The sequence below is a fragment of the Talpa europaea genome (genome assembly GCF_964194135.1).
Source record: "Talpa europaea genome assembly, chromosome: 8".
In the NCBI taxonomy this organism is placed as follows: domain Eukaryota; kingdom Metazoa; phylum Chordata; class Mammalia; order Eulipotyphla; family Talpidae; genus Talpa; species Talpa europaea.
In genome coordinates, this window is record NC_140075.1 from 115,066,214 (window position 1) to 115,085,431 (window position 19,218).

The 19,218-nt window shown below is 63.0% G+C and overlaps 1 protein-coding gene across 1 annotated transcript in view; it reads left to right on the forward strand.

The window, feature by feature from the left end:
- Positions 1-344: 344 nt before the first annotated feature.
- CCDC85C (coiled-coil domain containing 85C) overlaps positions 345-19,218 on the forward strand; it is a gene marked incomplete at both ends in the record, with an annotated part of 54,388 nt that continues 35,514 nt past the window's right edge. The window contains one exon of the mRNA XM_084240321.1: positions 345-1,128. Within this exon, the coding sequence (XP_084096447.1) occupies positions 345-1,128 (784 nt within the window). The remainder of the gene's footprint in view (positions 1,129-19,218) is intronic.

Below are 19,218 nucleotides of genomic sequence, written 5' to 3' on the forward strand. Positions count from 1 at the left end.
CGCTCCCCGGGGCGGGGCCGGGCCGCGGCGTCCCGCCCCCAACCCGCCCGGGGTGGGCGGGGCGGCCGGGCTCCGGAGCTGGGCCCGGGGCGGGCCTCCGCCTGCTGCGCCCGAGCCCGAGAGCGCCCGGCGCGGCGGACGCCGAGCACCGCGGTCCCCGCTGCCGAGCCCCGAGCGCGCGGGTCCCCGGGCGGCGCGGCGGGAGGGCGCGCCAGGCGGCGCGGGGGAGGCCGCACACGCCCCCGGCCGCCTCCCGCTCGCGCGCGGACCGGCCCAGCGCAGCCCCGGCGCGGGGAGCGCCGGCCGGGCGAGGGCGCGGACGATGCCGCGGTGACGGCCGCGCCATGGCGAAGCCCCCGGCCGCCTCGGCGGCGGCGGCGTCGGAGGAGCTGAGCCAGGTGCCGGACGAGGAGCTGCTGCGCTGGAGCAAGGAGGAGCTGGCGCGGCGGCTGCGGCGCGCGGAGGGCGAGAAGGTGGGCCTCATGCTGGAGCACGGCGGCCTGATGCGCGACGTGAACCGGCGGCTGCAGCAGCACCTGCTGGAGATCCGCGGCCTCAAGGACGTGAACCAGCGGCTGCAGGACGACAACCAGGAGCTGCGCGAGCTCTGCTGCTTCCTCGACGACGACCGGCAGAAGGGGCGCAAGCTGGCGCGCGAGTGGCAGCGGTTCGGGCGCCACGCGGCCGGCGCCGTATGGCACGAGGTGGCCCGCTCGCAGCAGAAGCTGCGTGAGCTCGAGGCGCGCCAGGAGGCCCTGCTGCGGGAGAACTTGGAGCTCAAGGAGCTGGTGCTGCTGCTGGACGAGGAGCGCGCGGCGCTGGCCGGGGGCGCGGGTGGCGCGGCCGGCGGCGGCGCGGGCTCACGCAGCTCCATCGACAGCCAGGCCAGCCTGAGCGGGCCTCTGGCGGGCGGCGCGGCGGGCGCCGGGGCCCGCGACGTGGGAGACGGCAGCAGCACGTCGAGCGCCGGCAGCGGCGGCAGCCCGGATCACCACCACCACGTCCCGCCCCCGCTGCTGCCCCCCGGGCCGCACAAAGCCCCCGACGGCAAGGCCATAGCCACCCGCCGGTCCCTGGACGACCTGTCGGCGCCCCCGCACCACCGCAGCATCCCCAACGGCCTTCACGGTAAGCGCGCGTGGCGCGGGCCCGGGCGGGAGCCCTTCCCGGGGAGCGGCCGCCTCTCCGCGCCCGGCTTCCACCTGGCTCCCCACTTCTGGCAGGGAGCTCGCGTGCGCACCCGCCGTGGGGCTTGGGGGTGTTCCTCTGGCCGAGCGAGGGAGCTGTGTGCCTGCCCAGCTCCCAGCCTGCAGTCAGGATCTGCCGGCAGCGGGGCCGCCAGATCCCGGGAAAGTTTGTTGCCCGCGGAGTTGTCAGTGTTGGTGCCCCTCATGGCAGGACCGGAGGGCGCCTCCTGCCAGCCTGGAAAGCCTTAGCGGGAGAGGGAAGTTCTTCACAAAAAACAAGCTAAAAAGCCCGTTGAGCGCCAAAGAATTTCCCCCTTTATGTGGAACAACAGGCGACCCCAGCCCAGAGCAGCCGCCCCTGTGCGCCTTGGCCCGGTTTCCTGGGTGCCTCCTGCGGGCTGGGGGGAGCCCGGGCAAGCTGCGGGGGAGCAGGCGGCAGCTGGAGCAGAGCACCCCGGGCTGGGCGCCTTCCTGGTTTGCTGCGGGTCCTGCACTCGCAGGGTGGAGGGACCTGTCTCAACCTGGGCGCTCTGACTTTCCAGAAGCACCTGTGTTTGGCGTGCATCCTGGCTCCCCCCCCCTGCCTGCCGTGCCTCGGCTCCCTTGTCCATAGACTGGAAAAGCTCCCGCCTTCTGGAGTTGAGGTGGAGAGGAAGCCTTTGAGGAGTTTGGCCACCTTGCCGGAAGTGCGAGCTCCTGGTGGCCAGGGTGTGGGGTGTGGGTGGAGGACCTTTGGCCCCAGCCAAGCTCAGCAGCCGTCTCCCCGCCCTCCTGTGCTTCTGTGGGGCCCAGGGCAGAGGGCCCCCAGCAGGGACCTGGGGAGCCGCGCCCCCTCCCCTGCGCAGCTCCCCTCCCCACTGCTCTCCTGCTTCCCTGTTCATCCACATTTTTGGTGGCTTGGCTCCCAGTGCTGGTGGCAATTGCTGCTGCGAACTATTTGCCTGAAGGTGGAGATTAAAAGGCCCTTTCTGGTTCTCTTAATAGACTTTCTTCCTTCAGAGACAATGGAGCGAGGCTGCCCCTGACTGTTCTTCCCCATAGACAGCCTGCGCCAGGGTGGGCGCAAAGCCCCCTTCCCTTGGGTGGCCTACGGCTTCTGCAGTCGCCAGGGGGTGGGGGCTGGGGTGGGAGTGGGCCCTGGTAGGCAGGGTGCTGCATACCTTCTGCTTTACCCTGCTGGGCCTGGGAGTTCAGGGCAGGACTTGTTTAGTAGGAGATTTTGTTACTGATCAGGGATCAACCACTACAACTCTGGTTTCGCTTTGTAACTCTGTATCCACCCGGCCTCAGGTTCCTTAACAGCCAGGGGGAGGCTCTCCAAGTGAGGGTTTTGGTGGGTTAGGGATGCAAGGTCTGGGGAGTGAGGAGTCCCAACCTCTTGGGTCTCCCCTTCTGGGGGGCCTGGAGAGGATCAGATTTCTGGTTTCTCCCAGTGCAACACCAGGGAGGGAATGGCTGCCTTCCTGGGGCTGGGGCTGTCTGTGTCTGCTTTTCAGCTGCATCATCAGGACACTTGGCAGAGTGGTTCTCTCCCAGGGCACACGCGCTGGGGTGTTGTGGCTTATTTGCTGGGAAGCTTTGTCAGGTTTGGGACAAGGGGACTCGGATCCTGCCTGGCACAGTTTGGGTTCAGTGGTGAATGGGGCCAGAATGGAGAGAATATGGAGCTAGACCTGAGGTTTTTCACCCCTGCTGGGGGTGGGGGGGTGTAGGGTGCAGACCCCCCATCCCTTGATAAAGTCCTGTGCACACTTGGAGCAGGTCTGCTGCAGCTCTAGTGGTGGCAAAGCTTTGCCCTGGGATGACAGAAAAATGCAGCGTTATCATCAGACATTTCAGTTACAGGTGGAATGTCAGTGTTTAGTCTTTTAAAGTCGCGTGGCCTTGAGATGTTTCCCAGCAATATGAATAGGATGCCTGGAAACAAGGAAAGTCCCTTCTCTGAAAAACCACCGTCTGTGCTGAGATGGGTCATTTTAAGCTGTGTGAGGAGCAAGCTGGGGATAAGAGCGACGAGACGCCATCTGGGCCACGGCAAGTGGAGATTCCCACCCTGGGCTTCTGTCCTCAGTCTCTGCTCTTCCTCATAGGACCCCTGTGTCCCCATTTTATAGACCAGCTGTTGGAGGCTCAGAGGGGTTCTGAGCGGCTCCTGGCATCTCCCTTCCAGCGTCTCCCTTCCAGCTCCTGGCATCTTCCTGGCCTGGCCGCCCGCATCTCTCGCCAGCTGTCACCGTGGCTGCTGTTATTAACCAGCACTCGCTGGTGACTCCCCGCTCTTTATTCCTGACCCAGGCTTGCCCTCGTCCCCTATCCTGGGATGTTTCACTTCCTTATCGGGGACCACCCAGCAGATGGCTGATAACCCCATTCTCCAGGGGGCCTGGCTGTCTCGTGTTGGAATCCCCTGCTCTTCCTCTTCTCTCGTCTCAGGCAGGGAGTGTCGCTGAGCCTCTGTCTGCTCTTCCAGAAAGTGGAGCAAAAGTGCCCCCTTTATCCACACGAGGGTCTGCACACAGTAGGTCTCTGTAGTTGTCAGATCCTTGTCGTGAACTCTATGCCAAGGCTCCTGGTGAAAACCCCTGGAGGCCCCTTTGGGGCGTGCCAGAGAGTTGGCTTCCTGACTCTGCTAGCTGCATAGACAGCTTGCCTGCGTGTTGGCGGGTGATCCGTGCCTGGGTCACCTGCTGATGAGTGGGGGTGTGGGATTCTCTGTGGGTGCTGCCAGGTATCTGCAGCCCTGCTGGGTGCCCTGGGAGACCCTGGTAGCTGGTGGGAGGCATCTGTAGTCCAGGTGTCCTTGGCAGGCTGGGCTGGCCTGTGTGTGCATATGCAAATAGTCCTCCACAGAGGGCCGGCCAGGCTGGGTGTGGTGTGGACTAGAGCTCTTTGCTCCACTCCAGGGGGCAGACTGCGGCAGTGGACCCCAGATGCCAGAGAGGCAGGCTTGTCCCCTCGAATTGGTGTGATTTTCAAACAAAAGCATGCTCAGCCCTGCCCCTCCCCCACCGCGAGGCCCTTTCGCCTCTCCGCTGCCCCCTCCCCTTGGGCTACCTCAGCGACCAGCGGAATCCCCTGAGCTTCCGTATGGGCCTGTTTACCCTGAAACATTTGGATTAAAAATCTGGGCTTGTCAAAATAAGAAGGGCTTATTCTCCTGCTTGCGTTTTTGTTGGTTTAACGGGAAGCTGGAGTGAGGGTAATCTGGACCTTTTGAGCCCAAGCAGGCTGGCGCTGAATGTAGGGCTTTTATGAGGGGCCTCTGCTCAGCCTCCTGGGCAGGGCCAGCTAAGAAGGCGCCTTTCCCTCCACCCAGCCCGGCCAGGGGCAAAGGTCAGCAAAGACAATGGGGTGGCTCCAGGAGCCTTCCCCCTCCTGCCCCAACCTGACCCCGGCCAGCCTCAGTGGCCTTGGGGTCCGGGGACCCCCGGCTGGCCCTAAGCTGTTGGGTCCTAGGAGGGTGGGGAGGGAGCCCCGACTGTGGTCCTGTGGGTCCCTGCAGTGGGGCGGGGAGTCCCCCTGGCTTCTGGTTTTCCTGCCATCCCTTCTTTGCCCAACTGGCTTCATCCTGCTGCCGTGGCCCCGCCGACCCCTTACCTGGGCCTGCCTGGGACACAGCCTCGGTCGAACACCTTCTGCAGAGCACGATGAGCAAGGAAACCCTCTGTTCATTGTGTTTGGGAATCGTGGGGATTTTCCAGACCATGCTTGTTGACATCACTGGCACAGAGGGTTGGAAGCCGGGACCTTGGGCCAGGTCCTGAATGCTCCGTGGGGGGTCTGTGGCTCTGTGTGGGGCACCTCTGTCTTGGAACTCAACCCTCTCCTCCCAGCATGGCCCACAGTACTGGTCGTGCTGAAGGGCTGCGTAGCCTTCTGGTGAGGGCTCTGGCTCCAGCTCAGGCCTCCAGGCCTCAGTTTCCCCATCTATGTCCTGAAGCTAACAATACCCTGGACCTGAACCCTTAAAGGATGGGTTCAGTGGCCACCCCCCCACCCCCCACTGTCATCTGAATCCCTGCAGATTCACCTCCTTGCTTTGCACAGGGGTGCTTGGAGGGGCCTGTGTCAGAGCATGTGAGGCCTCAGGGCCAGGTAGAAGGAAGCTGAGTCCAGGCGCAAACAACATGGCCAGGTGGATTCTGGAGCATGGGGGGCATAGAGGTGGGGTCATAGGGACTAGAAGCCGCCTTGTGTGAATGGTAAAAAACAGAATGTTAAGGGGGAGAAGAACCTCGGGGCCTGGGAGCTGCTGGGGTGGGGGAGGCTTGGCTCTGTGTACAGCCTCCCAAGTACCTGCAGTCTGACTCAGGTGGCCCGGGCAGACCATGTAGCAGGTGTGCCACACCGGCCAGGAACTTGGCAAAGGGTATTCCTGAACCCTCTGTCATGGGACACCCCAGATAGTTGCAGGGATCTCTCTGGTTGTGTTTAAGGAACCGTGGGGGGGCAGGAGGATGGGACCGTGTTACTAAGAGACTTTGCCTTTCAAGGGGGAACCTGAGTAGCTGTGGCTGCGTAGCTCCTAGCTCGGGGTAGCTTGGGGTTCGGGAATGTTAATCCTGTGATGGTCGTGGAGTGGTCTGGGGCTGCATGGGGCAGCGACACTGGCCTCGGGAGAGAACCTTTGCAGGTTATCAGGCAGGTTGCTGCCCCATCTCTATCGGGCTCCTCATGACCTCTGACCTCCAGGGTCAGTCCTGAGCTGTGGGTGGGACAGCACCATGGGCCATGTGCTGGTCACTGCAGCCGTTTCACCAGCCAGGCTGTTTTGCCCCAAAGCTGGGCAGGGTGCTGGCACAGGGCCAGGGCAGACTCCCTGCAGGGTCCCCCGGAGCTCACTGGGAAATAGGCAGTCCCCATCCTTTGGCCTTGCCAAAGCACTTGGATGGGACGCTTCTTTGATCATGTCAGGGAATGGTCCCCCTTCCAGTGCCAGTCACACTCACCTGCTCTGCTGCTGTTGTCCCCACCAGGCAGCGAATTTCTGGGGTGAGTCTGGAGCTGGGACACCCTGATGGATAGTGTGTGCTTGAACAAGTCTCTGCCGATTCGCAGTTCTTAGGGGAGCAGGGCAGACAGGTCAGGAGCTGCACTGATCCCTTATGGAAGTTCGTGGGACTTCCCCTGAACCCACTGTTTAACTGAAGCAGAGGCTGAGGCCCTGAGGGGGCCCCAGAGGGTGGGGGGGGGTGTTTCCTTCCTGCTCCTCACTGACCAGAGACCTTCCCCCTTTACTGTTTGTTATTTCCTGTATCTGAAGATGGGCTCCTCCACCCCCCACCCGCCGCACAATGTGGATGCATCTCAGCATCACCTTAGTCTGTGCCTTCCCCGTGGGCCCTGCCCCCCACAAAATCTTGTAAAGTAGAAGGGCGTCCAGCCTGGTGGTATCTCAGGATGGAGGAAACGCAGTGCCTGGGAAAGCCGGAAACACTGGAGCAAAGCACAGAGAGGCCAGCAGGCACTGGGGGGAAGGGGTGCGCCCCAGGCTTGGCCTCAAAGGTGCTGGAACATCCTGGATCACCCCCCTGGGGTCCTCAGTCTCCTGGCTCTGTCTCTGAGGGGGTGCAGCTGGCCGTGGCCTCTTTACCCCAGCCCTGGCACAGAGGGAGGATTCCAAAATTGTCTTTTGGCTGCAACCAAATGTGCCTGCCATGTGTAGTTACCGCGCTTTATATCAGGGTTCCCACAGTGCTTGCTGGGTCCTCATGGGGCCCTCGTTTTAGCTGAGCCGAGAAGGCTTGGGGTGGTGTGGCCTGTTACCTGGGTCATGGGGCTGGTCCGGAGCCTGTCGCGCATGTGCTGGACGTTCCCCCCACCCCCACTGTGATTATTCACAGGCCCCTTCACCTCTTCTTGCATGGGAAGCTCAGCGGAGCAGGTGGCTGGAATTGGGGCCTGGAAGGTGGAGCAGGTGAGCAGCGGCCGGAGAGAGCAGGCCTCGAAGGCCAGGTACTGCCGGTGTGGGGCAATCACCTGCACACCCACCCCTAGACTTGAGGTGGCGGGCCATCTGAAGATGCAGACCAGGGCCGGGGTGTCGGTGGGGCCGTGGCAGGTGTCACCCACCCTGGAGCCCCTGGGTCAGGCAGCTGCAGTGGGTAGGCTTCCTGATGGGCTTTGCTCAGGGGGTCAGAATCACCTGTTAGGGGCCCCTCTTGGAAACCTTTACCCATACTGTGCCCTCCTTCCCCTTTCCTGTGTTTCACTTGTACTTGTAGCCTCACCAGCTTGCATGTCCCCATCTCTAGGGGTCTTGGGGGGTGCATTGGGCCACCCAGTACTGCTGTGGAATGGACAACAGACAGAACCGGTGGCTTCAGCTTGGGGTAGCCTGACTATGCGTGAGTCTCTCCTTCCACCTCATCCCTGCTCCCCGGGACCCCAGGGATGCTCACCTTCCCTGGCCCCTTGGCTCTGAGTTCCTGTGACCAACAGGGTATCTCTTAAGGGTCACCTTCCCTGCTGGCCCCCCTGCCCCCATCTCATGGGTCAACTTTGGGGTCCTGCCTGCCAGCTCTGTTCCTTCCTAGGCACCAGCGACACAGGTACCGCGTGTCTGGGAGGTGCTGTGAGCCGAGCCTCCTGCTTGGCTGGCCGGCCTCATCTAGGGCTAGGCTAGGGCCCGCCATCTGATGCTGGAGTGTGCTGCCTGCACCCAGTGGGGCTGCCAGGACTTGTGACGGCCTTGGCGCTGGAGGAGAACACAGAGCTCCGGTCCTCTGGCACGGGGTTTGCTCGGGACCAGGCTGCCAGCTCTGGACTTGGGGTCCCTCCATTGGCCATTCTGTATCCCCCTCACCCCAATCTTCTTCAGGGCCAGATCATGTCTCCTGCACATAGTAGGTGTTCAGTAAGCACTGGTGTGAGGGAGGACTGGCGGGGTGGGGGCCCAGGCCAGCACTCTCCCCCTTGCTTAGCCGACAGCTGCCAGGCCCTTTGGCCACCCCTCCTTTCTTTTTGCATTTGCTCCATTTGGCACCAAATGGTCTTCAGCATCTTCCAAATAAAACAACCTCCCACGAGGGTGCATGGCCCTTCCAGTTTCCCCTCATCACGGCCAGAAAGGAACGCTGGCTTTTGTTGCTGGTTCCTGACCGTGGCTGCTGCCGGGTGTCCAGACCTTCCCGCCTGCGAGGGGCCTGGTGGGTTGGGGGCTGTGCGAGTGGCCATCACAGCTCCGCGGGGGTTCAGAGCTGCCCGGGCTGGAGGCCCGTCAGCAGGTCAGCCGCCTCCACAGAGCCTGGCCAGCGGGGCTGGCGGCGGTGTCGGGCCGCGTTGGCCATGTGAGCAGCGAGGGAGAAATGGTCGCTCGGGGTGACGGCTTTGGTGCACCCAATGGGGGCTGCCAGGTGGCAGTGGAAAGCTGGGCCTGAACCCCACTTGTTTCCTGAGCACTAACCCCAACCCCAGGCCGCACATACTTGCTCCCACCTCCCGCCCTGGGAGGTGCAGTAGCCAGCCCTGCCCGCCCGAGGGTCCCCCATAGGCCCAGGCCTCTCTGGACGGCATTCGAGGGGCAGAAGCCTGGCCGGTGGCACCGAGATGGCAGTGATGGAGCAGCGTCGACCCATTTCCAAAAATAACCCATCCACTGTCAGGGGAAGCATCTCTTTGTCTCCCCAGATCTGTGTCCCCGTCGGCTCCCGGCTGTAAGGCAAGAAGGAGGCGCTGGCTTGTCTTGGAATCAGAGGCTACGGGAGCACCCCGCCCCCGCCCCACAAGGGCCCGATTGTGTGGCCCTGAATGCGCCGCCTGTCCCCGCGCACCGGCCTGGCCTAATGAGCCCGCTGGGGAGTGGCCCTTTGTGGCAGGTTCCGGCCGCCCTGCCCGCCGGGGCTCTCAGGAGCTCGGGTTCCCGCCAAGCCGCGTCTCCCCTGGCTGGGGGCACAATGGGCAGCCCCTGTCCTGCCCTTTCTCCTTTTTCTGGGTTTTCCATGTTTTCTGGAATGCGCACGCACCACTTTCATGCCGGGGCAGAGCAGGGAAGAGCCAGTTTCTCCCTCTTTCAGCGCCTTCTGTCCCGCCGGCAGGAGGGCCCTGCCTCGCACCCCCCCCCCTCCACCATTGTCTCCTTCCGCTTGTCCCTGTGGGGCGCCCCTGCGCCTTCCCCTGCAGACAGGCGCCTGTTTCCCAGTCCAGTGCGACCACCAGGTCCCCTGCTTCTGTACCCCCCCACCTCCCCGGCCCGGACGCCCTCCACCCCGCTGAATTTCTTGAGGCGCCCTGGCAGCTCAACACCCCCCCCCCACTGCTGCTTGACCCTCCGGCTCTGGCTTGGTCCAGTGGCCTCTTCGTGTCCTGACCTCTTGGTGCCCACTCTGGACTTGTCTTCTAGAAGGGGGGTTCCCTTCTAGAACGCAGAGGGCAGCTGGTTACTGCTGTCTTCCCCACAGCACCCCCGGCCTGTGCTAAGCCCCGTCTCTCCCACCCCAGCTTTCCGGTGTCCTGCTGGTCACCATCCGTGCTCTTTGGGTCTGGCCCTTTCCTCTCTCCTCCTTGGCTTTTACCAAAAACAGCAGGGGGATGGCTCACGCCTGAACCCCTCTCCCCTGGGTCTCAGGTGGGGAGGTGCCCCCTGGCTCAGGACACGGAGCCAGCCTTCCCCCAGCAGCCTCCTTCTCCCCCCAGACAGAACCACCGTCCGTTGCTGGACGGGGCTTTCCTTCCAGGCACAGTATATCGACAAGCCAACATGCCTCTCGGGGGCAGAGATGGGTGGGGCTAGAGGGCCCAGGGTCCCCATAGTTGAGGCCCAGGAGAGGGGCTGGCCAGTCTCACAGTGAGTGTAGGACAGTGCTGGGCAGAACCAGGTCCTGATCCACCTCTAGGCGGGCACCTCTAGGGTCCTGCAGAAAACACCCCCAACACAGAGGAAACAACTTAGACACCCCAGATCCCATCTGTCTCCCAAGCAGGGGCATGCAGGGTGCAGCCTGGGGTGGGGGGTGGGAGACGGCTCTCGCAGCTGGTGGCACTCTGCCAGAGCTGATGGCACGGGCACCTGGCCGCAGGACCCGCTCTGTACCTGGAGTGCGGGTGGGAAGCAGAGCGTGGGGGTGGGGCACATGTGTGAGTGCCATGCCAGGGCTTGCTGGAACAGTGGCAGGGAGGGCCCTGGTGAAACCCACGGACCGAGGGACTCTGTCTCTCTGCCGTGGGGCTGATATTAGCCCCGCACTTGCACCCAGACCCTGTAGCCACTTTGTGTTCAACGTGCTCTGGCTACAAGCCCCCCTCTTGGGGACACGGAGATGAGGATGAGGGTGACATGCTGCAGAGGCACCCTGGTCCAGCTCCCCAGCCCCCACTGCTGCCCCTCAGTCGCCCCTCTGCTGCCACCCCTGTACCCTGACTTCCCTTCCAGCTCTCCTCAGCCCTCCCGGGACCCCTCACAAACTCTGAGGCCCACACAGGACTCTCAGGCTATATTTTCCTATCTGGACCTTCCTTCCTGCCTTTTTCAGCTGGCAGTCTGCTCACCAGGGCATCTCAGGATACAGGAGCAGCCCTCCCCACAGGCCAGCTGCCCCATGGGCCTCCTGGACTCCAGAACACCAGCTGGTGTGGAAGTAAATTAGCACCTAGCGGAGCCAGTGGGTGGCCAGCGAGGTGCCCGACATCCAGCCCAGGGCCGGTCCTTGCCCCCGCCACCCCCTTTCTCCCAAGCCCGCTGTGTTCCTTTGGGCCAACACGGCGCCCCACTGTGCATTTAGCCAGAGGAGAGGGAGCCTGCAGACCCTCTCAGGCCTGTGGGCAGAGGAGGCAGCGATCAAGGGTGGACCCCAAAGAACAGTAGAAGACTCCATCCCACTTGCTCTCGCTGGCAGCGTGGCCGCGGGACTGGCTCGGGCGGCCTGAGTGGGGTGTGCTGGGGAAAACGGAGCCTGGCATGGAAGGAGGAGGCCGGCAAGTGATGGCTCCCGGCTGCTGCTGATTCTGGGGCAGAAGGCTGCCCACCTGGGTGGTACCTGGAGGGTGAGGGCTGCTGTGGGTTGGCGGAGCCCCAGGGCAGCAGGACTGGTGAGAGCCCCAGAAGGCACTGGTTCGGCTGCTGGGGCAACAGGGCCGGTCTGGGAGCAGCCGTCTGGGTGAGGCTGATACCTTGGGAAGACCCACCATCGAGGACTTTCCGAGTCCCTGCAGGGTCTCTGAGGTCCCTGTGGAGCTAGTCCAACTGCCTTAGCTCACCCATGGGTAAACTGAGGCCCAGGACACCGGGGAGAGACACATCCAGGAGCAAGGATTCGCACCAAAACCTCTGCCCAACCCTGAAACCTTCACTTACATACAAGCAGCTTCAGGAACAAGGTGCAGGGGGTGTGGGTGGGGAGGGGAGAGAGTGCAGCTTGCTGTCCAGACCTGTAGGACAGGCTCAAAGCAAGACTGTTGCGTTGGGGTCCAGGGGCAGGGAGCACGCGCTGGGGAATGGGGGCGCATAGCTGACCTTGCTGGTGCAGGAGCTTCTGAAGGGCAGCCGAGGTGATGAGCTGGTGTCTCCCTCCATCAGGACCCCAAACTAGAGCCGCAGGCCTGGAGGTTCTGATTACCCTGCTGGGCTGTACTGGGGAAGGGCAGGAGGCAGGCCCATGGGGAGGGGTGGTGGCCCCCGGCCCGTCTTTACACTCCTTCTCTGGTGTTCTCCCCCACGCAGGTGCGCCGCCGCCCTTATATCCCTGACCTCTAGGGCCAGGTGTGCACACCCACGCATGCAACACACCCAAGCTCCAGGTGTCCTCAGTCAGGCACGCGTGCCCCGTGCCCAAGCGCCTCCTGCATTAGCACAATTAAGGCCTCAGGTGATAGCCACCAGCCCAGCAATCTTTCCTGGAGGGGACTCAGGCAGGGAGAGCCACGGGCATGTCCACTCCCCGCAGGCGTATGGGGATTTGCAGGCGTATGGGGCACATGGGGTCATCAGGCTTTTCCCGCCATCAGCCCCCGTGACGGCACCTGCGGCCTTGCACGCGCGCCTGTGACGATGGACACCTGGGCCCAGAGAGCCCAGGGGTGCGTGTGTGTACATGGGGGCGCCTGGGGCGGGGGCGAGGGGCTCTAAGGGGCGTCACTCTGCTGTGAGGAATACCCCGGGGAGAGGCCCAGAGAGGTTCCGAGTGAGGAAGCGGCCCTGCCCCCCGAGTCAGCACTAAAGCCCTGGACATCTACTGCAGGCTCCAAGATTATCTTTCCGTCTGCGAGAATTGAAGAAACTACTGAAAACTGAAAATCCTAAAAACTGAAAAAATGACTCGGCCTGGGGTGATTGCAAAACAGGCATTTCATTGTTTTCTGGCCCTGCAGACCTCTTGGTCTCGTTTTGAGGATAAGGAGTTCGTGACTGGGGACTAGGGAGCTGGATGGTGCTGGGGAGTCTCCTAAAACCCCCCTTCCCAGCACCCGTGAAGCCATCCATGTGCCCCACACAGGTGGCCTCCAGGGCTGTAGGACAGCAGGCAGGACCAGCGCACGGGGCTACTCGTCGCTCACCTGTGACTGGCCACCTCCAAGGGCTGACCCCGGCCTCAAAGGAACAGATTTCAGTGGGCGTGGAGGGAGGACGGAGTGGCCCTGCCCGCAGAGGCCGCAGGGTGTGCCCAGAGCAGAGCTGGGGGAGGGCTGAGTCCCGACACCATGTTCAGGTGTCAGAACTTCCTTTGGGCAGGTGGGAGTCCTCTAGGTCAGTGCTGCCCCAAAGAACTCTCTGGAAAGGTAGCTGTGCTCCTTCTCTGCTGTTGTCAACAAGGAGCTAAGCATGAGCCAGGGGCTAAGCATCACTCAGGAGCTGACACCGAATGCTGATTAATCTTAATTAAATTAGCCTGAAGCAGCTCCTGTGCTAGTGGAGAGCTGGGGGGCTGCAGCCAGGAAACAGGAAGTGAGGCATACCCCGCTTAGGCAGAGGGTGCAGGCATAGCAGAGTGAGCCCGGAGGGGCCCTGCCCTGGGGTTCTGTCTGACAGTGAAGGGGGCCCTGCCCCTCCCATCATGGTGGGTGAGTCCCCTCCCCGTGAACCTCATTTTCCCTGGAGAAGCCAGCACCATCGTGCCTCACAGCCTGTTGGGGGAAGCCGGGAGTGTTTGCAGAGAGCAGTGACTTGCTGTGACAGATCAGTCACGATGCAACCAGATTTTACTTTTTGCCGTGAGCGATCTTTCCTGGCCAGCTCTGTGGTGCAGACCTCCAGTGGCTTGGTTAGGTGGGGGCTGGCTGGACAGGGCCCCACCCTCTCTGCCACCCTCCAAGGCCAGGCCCCGGCAGTGGGGCCCCCAGATGGGATTGGCTGCGAGCCCGTTGAGAATCCCTCTGGAAAGCGCCTGGCCCAAGCGCAGGCAGGCGAGAGGATTGAGGACAAGGGACAGGGAGACAAGAGACACTGTGTCCAGGCTGCCCGGGGGTCAGCGGACACCCTGGGTGGGGGCGGGCAGGCCCATCGACTGGGCCTTGGGTTTCTGCCCCCAGTGGAGTGGCTGCCGTGAGGGATGGCGTCCAGGCCAGGCCCCGGGCACGCAGCCCTGCCGCGTCCCTCTGCAGTGTCTTCCTGGCGTAGAGCTTGGAGTTCAGTGTCAGGCAGCGCCTTAACAGGAGGGGTCTAGGCGTCCAGTGGGGCTGGCCAGTGCCCGGCACAGCATGGCCGGCTCACAGGGCTCTGGGTTGACCGGGTTCTGTGCGGTGGCCTGTGGTGAGCAGGGCCTTGAGGCCCTCGGAAGCCCGCGCGTGGTCTCAGGTCTGGGTTTCCCAGTGCTGGGGTTCACCCACCACTCCCACCCTCTGTTCCTGTGATCCTGGAGCAAGCCAGCCCCCCTGGCTGAACTCCTGCCTCCAGCCCTCACTCTCCCCTCCGGAATGTTCTTCCTAAAACACAGCCCCTGCCCGTCCCACTCTGTGGGGACCCCTGCCTCGCATCAAGTTCAGGATCCTGGTCAGAGTAAGAGGCCAGGATCTCTCTGTGATCTGACTCTTTTTCCTTTCCCACACGCCTCTCCCATGTCTTCTGGAAGCTTCTGTTACCCCAGGGCATGCAGTTCCTGAATGCCCCATTCCCAGATCCCCCTGCCTTTGAGCCAAGTGTCTTCTCCACCTCCGCTTCCTTTTACCGCCCCACTTTGGAAAACCCCGCTTGTTTCAAGCTGTGGCTGAAATGCCCCCACTGCAGTCCCTACAGCCCCTCCCTCGCCCCCCGCAGCGGCTGGAGGCCCCGGCCCCCCGCACCCCCCCCCACCCTCCCGGCTCAGCATGGGTCTCTGAGAGGGGCGCTTTCTGTCTGGACTGTGACTTCCCACGTCCGCCTCTGCTGGGAGTCCTGGTCACACCGGCTAAGTGTCCTTGGTCTGGCCCACGCCCTTCCCAGCCGGCATGGGGAGTGCCTATAGTGACTGGCGGCTGGGCCTCCCCTAAAGGCCACGCCCGAGCCGGGAGCCCTTCCTCCAGGCCAGGCCTGCGCTTCCTGTCCAGGGACTTCAGCCTCGGTGACTGAGTTCCTGGAAGGTGTCTGCGGCGGTGGCCCCGGGAATGTGGGCCCAGATGAAGGGGCCGGCCTGATGACTCACAGGGTGTGTGGCTTTCCACGCTGCGCTGCCTCTCAGGCTAGACACCCAGAGCTGTGGGGGGCCCTGGGGTGCCCTGGCCTGCCTTCAGCACTCTGACACCCTGTCCTTGCCTTTGGGCTCTGCCCCATCTGTCTGTGTCTTGGGGGGCTGTGCGGTGAGGAGGCGAGGAGAGCGGGGCTGGGGTTGATGGGGGCGTTGGCTGATGGTGGGTGTCTTGGGGGCTCCCCGCGTACCCCAGAACCTCAGTTCTCCTGGAGTGTGGTGTCAGCCACCAAGCAGAAGGGCCCAGGTGCCTGCAGACCCCACGCGGGGGTGGAGTTGGGCCCTGATTTGTATGGGAGCTGGGGGCTCCACTTGGGGGCGGCGTGGGGCAGGGCAGGAAGGAAGGGGTAAGGTGTGTGTGAGTGTGACTGCTGAGTGTGTGACCACGAGTGTTTGCATGTTTGTGTGACTGAGTGTGTGAAAGTCCACGTGCATGTGAATGCGGATGAGCGTGTGTGTGTCCACAGCCTGCCTGTGAGGCCCCTTAACGCACACTCCACGGTCAAATTCAGTGATTCAAAAGCGTTGCCCTCGCACCTTCTATTTTTGCTCTCCCCTTCAGTTAAATGCTCCCAGCCGCTGGGCCGCTGGTGCCGTGGTGACTTGTCACGAGCAGTGGGGAGGGGACAGTCATTTCTGTTAATACCGCGCCTCTGCCCCTCCCGAGAATTGAGCTGACTTTCCCAAACTCTCCTGGGTGAGTGTTTAATAAAACGCCCGGGCGTGTCTGCTGCCAAGGAAGATGCAGGTGATGTCCACAGCCGCTGGTGTGTGCATGCTGCCGGCACCCTCCCTCCTTTCACACTCCCCACTGTGCCCAGCACAGTTGAGGAAACTGAGGCACGGGACACAGAGGCAGCTGCCCAGGGCTCTCCGCCGAGGCCTGAGTGACAGGCAGCCTCTGGGCTCCGGCGTGTGTGTCCCCAGAGATGCCAAACCTGGGGCCAAAGCTCTGCCTCTGGACGTGGCGTCAGATGAGCCAGAGAAGAGGCTGTCCAGGCCTCAGCGTGGTAGGCACACCCCTGGAACCTGCTTGGCCAGTGGTGGGGAGGAGCCCCGGGCCATGGCAGGGAGACAGTGTGGCTCTGCACCTGAGATCACAGGGCGCGCCGTCTCACTTGACCTGGCCTCAGTCTCCTTGGCTGTCCGGTGAGCACTGGGTCACCCGGGTGATGCCATGAAGATGGGGGCTGTGTGCCCAGCAGGCAGCAGGTTCGCAAATGGCAGCAACACGTCTTCTATCCGTGGCGTGTCTAAGCGGCCTGTGCAGGGGATGTCAACTTGAAACCAGAGTGGGCACAGGCCAGGACAGTGGGTTCTAGAGGCTGGATCCTGGCCAGCTCCGTGCAGGTGCCATCTGCAGCTTTGGTCTGTGACACTCGAGGCTTCCGGCCAGATACAGAGCCAGTCCAGGGTGGGGGCTAGATGGGGTCCTTGTCACATGCTCATTGGTGTCCCCGGTGTGCCGAGCAGGCTGTGGGGGCAATGGTGGGTGTGAGTGGGTGTTCTGACCAAGGCGTCTGGGTGGTGGGTGGGGAGGGTGGACTGGAAAGAGACTGACTCACTGTGTTGCCTCAAGCATGTGGCTTGCCCTCTCTGAGCCCTGTTCCTGCAGTGACTCAGGGCTGTCGTCCCGGGGGCGCGGAGGAAGAAGCACACCGTGTGATGTTGCGCTATTCCGCCAGCCTTCTCAGGAGCTCCGTTCTCACCTGGTCAGGTGGAAGAGGGCGAGGGGTGAATGTGAGACTAAAGAAACTGTACCCCGAGTACCCCCAGCCCTGTGTGGACATGGGACCTGGCTCCTGTTGAAGACCCCCCGGGTCTTACAGGTGTCGGAGGTGAGGCTGCCATGGCGGTGGGCAGGGCCTCTCAGCGAGGTTCGTGGGGCGAGTGGATGGTGCGCCCTGTGGGATGGTTGCTGCCAGGCACAGGCAGGGTGCACCCCTGGGGTCCCCTGTGCCAGCCGGGTCTGTGCGCCAGAGTAGGAAGGAATGCTGCTGTGTGCACCCCATTTGCAGCCACCTGTGCCACATTTGCCGCTACCTGTGCCACATTTGCCCTCGGGCAGGGACCCTGGTTTCAGACACGGTTCCTGGGGAAACCCTGCTCCGATTTTCACCGCAGCATCTAGAAACCCCATCAGACATCCTGGCCTTTGTCTACCCCTCAGGCATGCCCTGACCCTTGGGGGTGTGGTTTCTTTTCAGGGAAGGAGGGAGGGGTGACCTTCCCCACGAGAGGTGCCTGGACAGGGCTGGTCTTTGGGGTGGCTGTGGGCACAGTGGTCTTTCCCAGGGGCTCCTGTTGAGGGTGCCCTCTGTTGCCCCTGCCACCAGTCCAGCACCATGAGACCCAGGACACCCGTCGGGAGAGCCTATGGCCTTTGGCCCTATGGGGCCCCTTGGCCCGGGAGCGCCCCCTGCTCGTGTTTTGTCTGCTTTGTCTCTGATGGTGACGGTCGGGTGCTCGGCCAGCCTGGGGAGCCCGTGTGGGGCCGTTGCTCAGCCTGCACCCCCAGCCCACTCGGCCGTGCTGTCCATAAGCAGCTGGACATGGGGGGCAGCCTGTGCACAGAGTGTGTGAAGAACCACTTTCTTGCAGGTGGTGGCGTCTGTGTAGGACCTTGCCAGGAGGTCCCCCTTCCTCTGCGGATCCTCGTGCCGCCTTGCGAGGCTGCTGACCCACAGAAGCGTTGAGACTCGTGGGGCTGGTACCGGGGCTCCCCCATCCTTCGGTGTCTCCCTGGCCTGGGCCACTCACCTACTGTCTCAGCTGATGAGCTGACCCTCCCTGCATGCCGCTGAGGTCAGGGAGAAGCGGGCACCACCCCACACTCCTTGTCAGGGACTCAGCCGGATCCTGGGGGTGGTGCCAGGGAAATAGAACAGGGGAGGCACCCCCTGCCAGCGGTCAAGCCCCATTCTGGGTGGGATCCTAAGGGCCACCTCCAGAGTGGCCACTTGCTGGGTGGCCTTGGCACCCACTTCTCGGGGCTCTGGGTAAAGTGATGGGCTGACCGCCGGGGCAGCCAGGTCCCACTGGGCAGCTTCCATGGCAGCTGGGCTGGTGCGGTCAGCCATTGCCTCTCCTTTCTCTGCCCTTGGCTCCTCATTTGCAGCATTGCAGGCTGATCTCCTGGCCTCACACCACAGGCTTCCTGAGCACCCCAGCCTCCATGTCTGTACCCGGTGCAGGGTCTCGCCCCAGCTTGGGAGGAGCAGGTGTGGGTCCGGGCCTAGGGTGGGGCTTCAGCACAGCAGGTTTTTAAGACCCCCTGATCTGGAAGATTTGTGCTGAGACACCTGAGGGAAGATCCCTGAGTGCGTGCCCCAGGTGGGGCTTCTCCTCACCCCCCCTTCTGTCCCCTCTCCCTCCCCCTCTCTAGCTCTGGGGCAGTGGTGGGCACAGAGAGCCGGCGAGGGCAGGTGTGCGTGTCTCAGATTTTCATTCCTGCCCATGTCCACAAGGCTGCCCCGCCAGCATCTGGGGTGCCATGTGCAGCACTGGTGGGGGCCTCCATTTCCCAGGAGGAGGCTCCCAGCCAGGGAGACCCGGGAGGCCCCTTTGTCAACCCCTCTTCTGCATATGATCATGGAGACCAGCGGTGCCTCTGCAGGTGGGGTTGGTGGCAGGCATTAGAATTTCCAGAAACCTGAGCATCAGCCCGAGGACAGGACTTGCTGGGGTCACCCACAGATGCACTGACTGTGCAGGGTCCTCTGTCTGCTTCTGCACCTGCCTCGCCTGCCCTTCTGGGGCGCTGCGGGTCTTGGGTGGGGCCCGTCATGGAGCACATTCGGGGAGGTTTTGCCTCACCCTCGTGGCTCAGCACTTCCCAAAGGCCCACCTAACACCCTCTCCTTTGGGGGTTAGGACTTCAATGGGTGAGTTTTGAAGACAGCATTCAGACCACAGCCACCTCTTCTCTGGGGGCTCCTTAGTCTCAGCCCCCCATGCTCCCAGGGTCGTGCTGTCTCGTGGCCATGGGTGGTGGTCCCTGTGGCAGGGCTGGGCTGGGGCCCCAGGAGATCTTCGGCGGTCCTTGGGGCATGGCTGGCTCGGTCTGGTCTCTGCGCACCCCCAGAAGTGGTGGAGGCTTTTCTTGTCCCCTCAGCACCTGGCCCCGCCCTTGGCCTTCTCTCCTGGTGGGGTCACATGGCCCCGCTGTGAGGTGCACAGGGTGGGCGTGACCTGGGGCCAGTGTGGTCCCCACCCCGAGGGGGACATCAGCTTGCGGGGCTGGACTTGCTTTGTGTTCAGCACTTGTTTCAGGTCGGGCCGTACCCACGCTCCAGGGCCTACTTCCTGGGGCAAGACAGACAGATGCGGTGGGAGGCAGGGGGCAGACAACAGTCGAGGGTGGGACTCTTTGAGGAGTGCCTGCCGGATGGCGTGCATGGCGGAGGAACATCCCTGGGGTGGGCGCCCAGTGCCTTCCA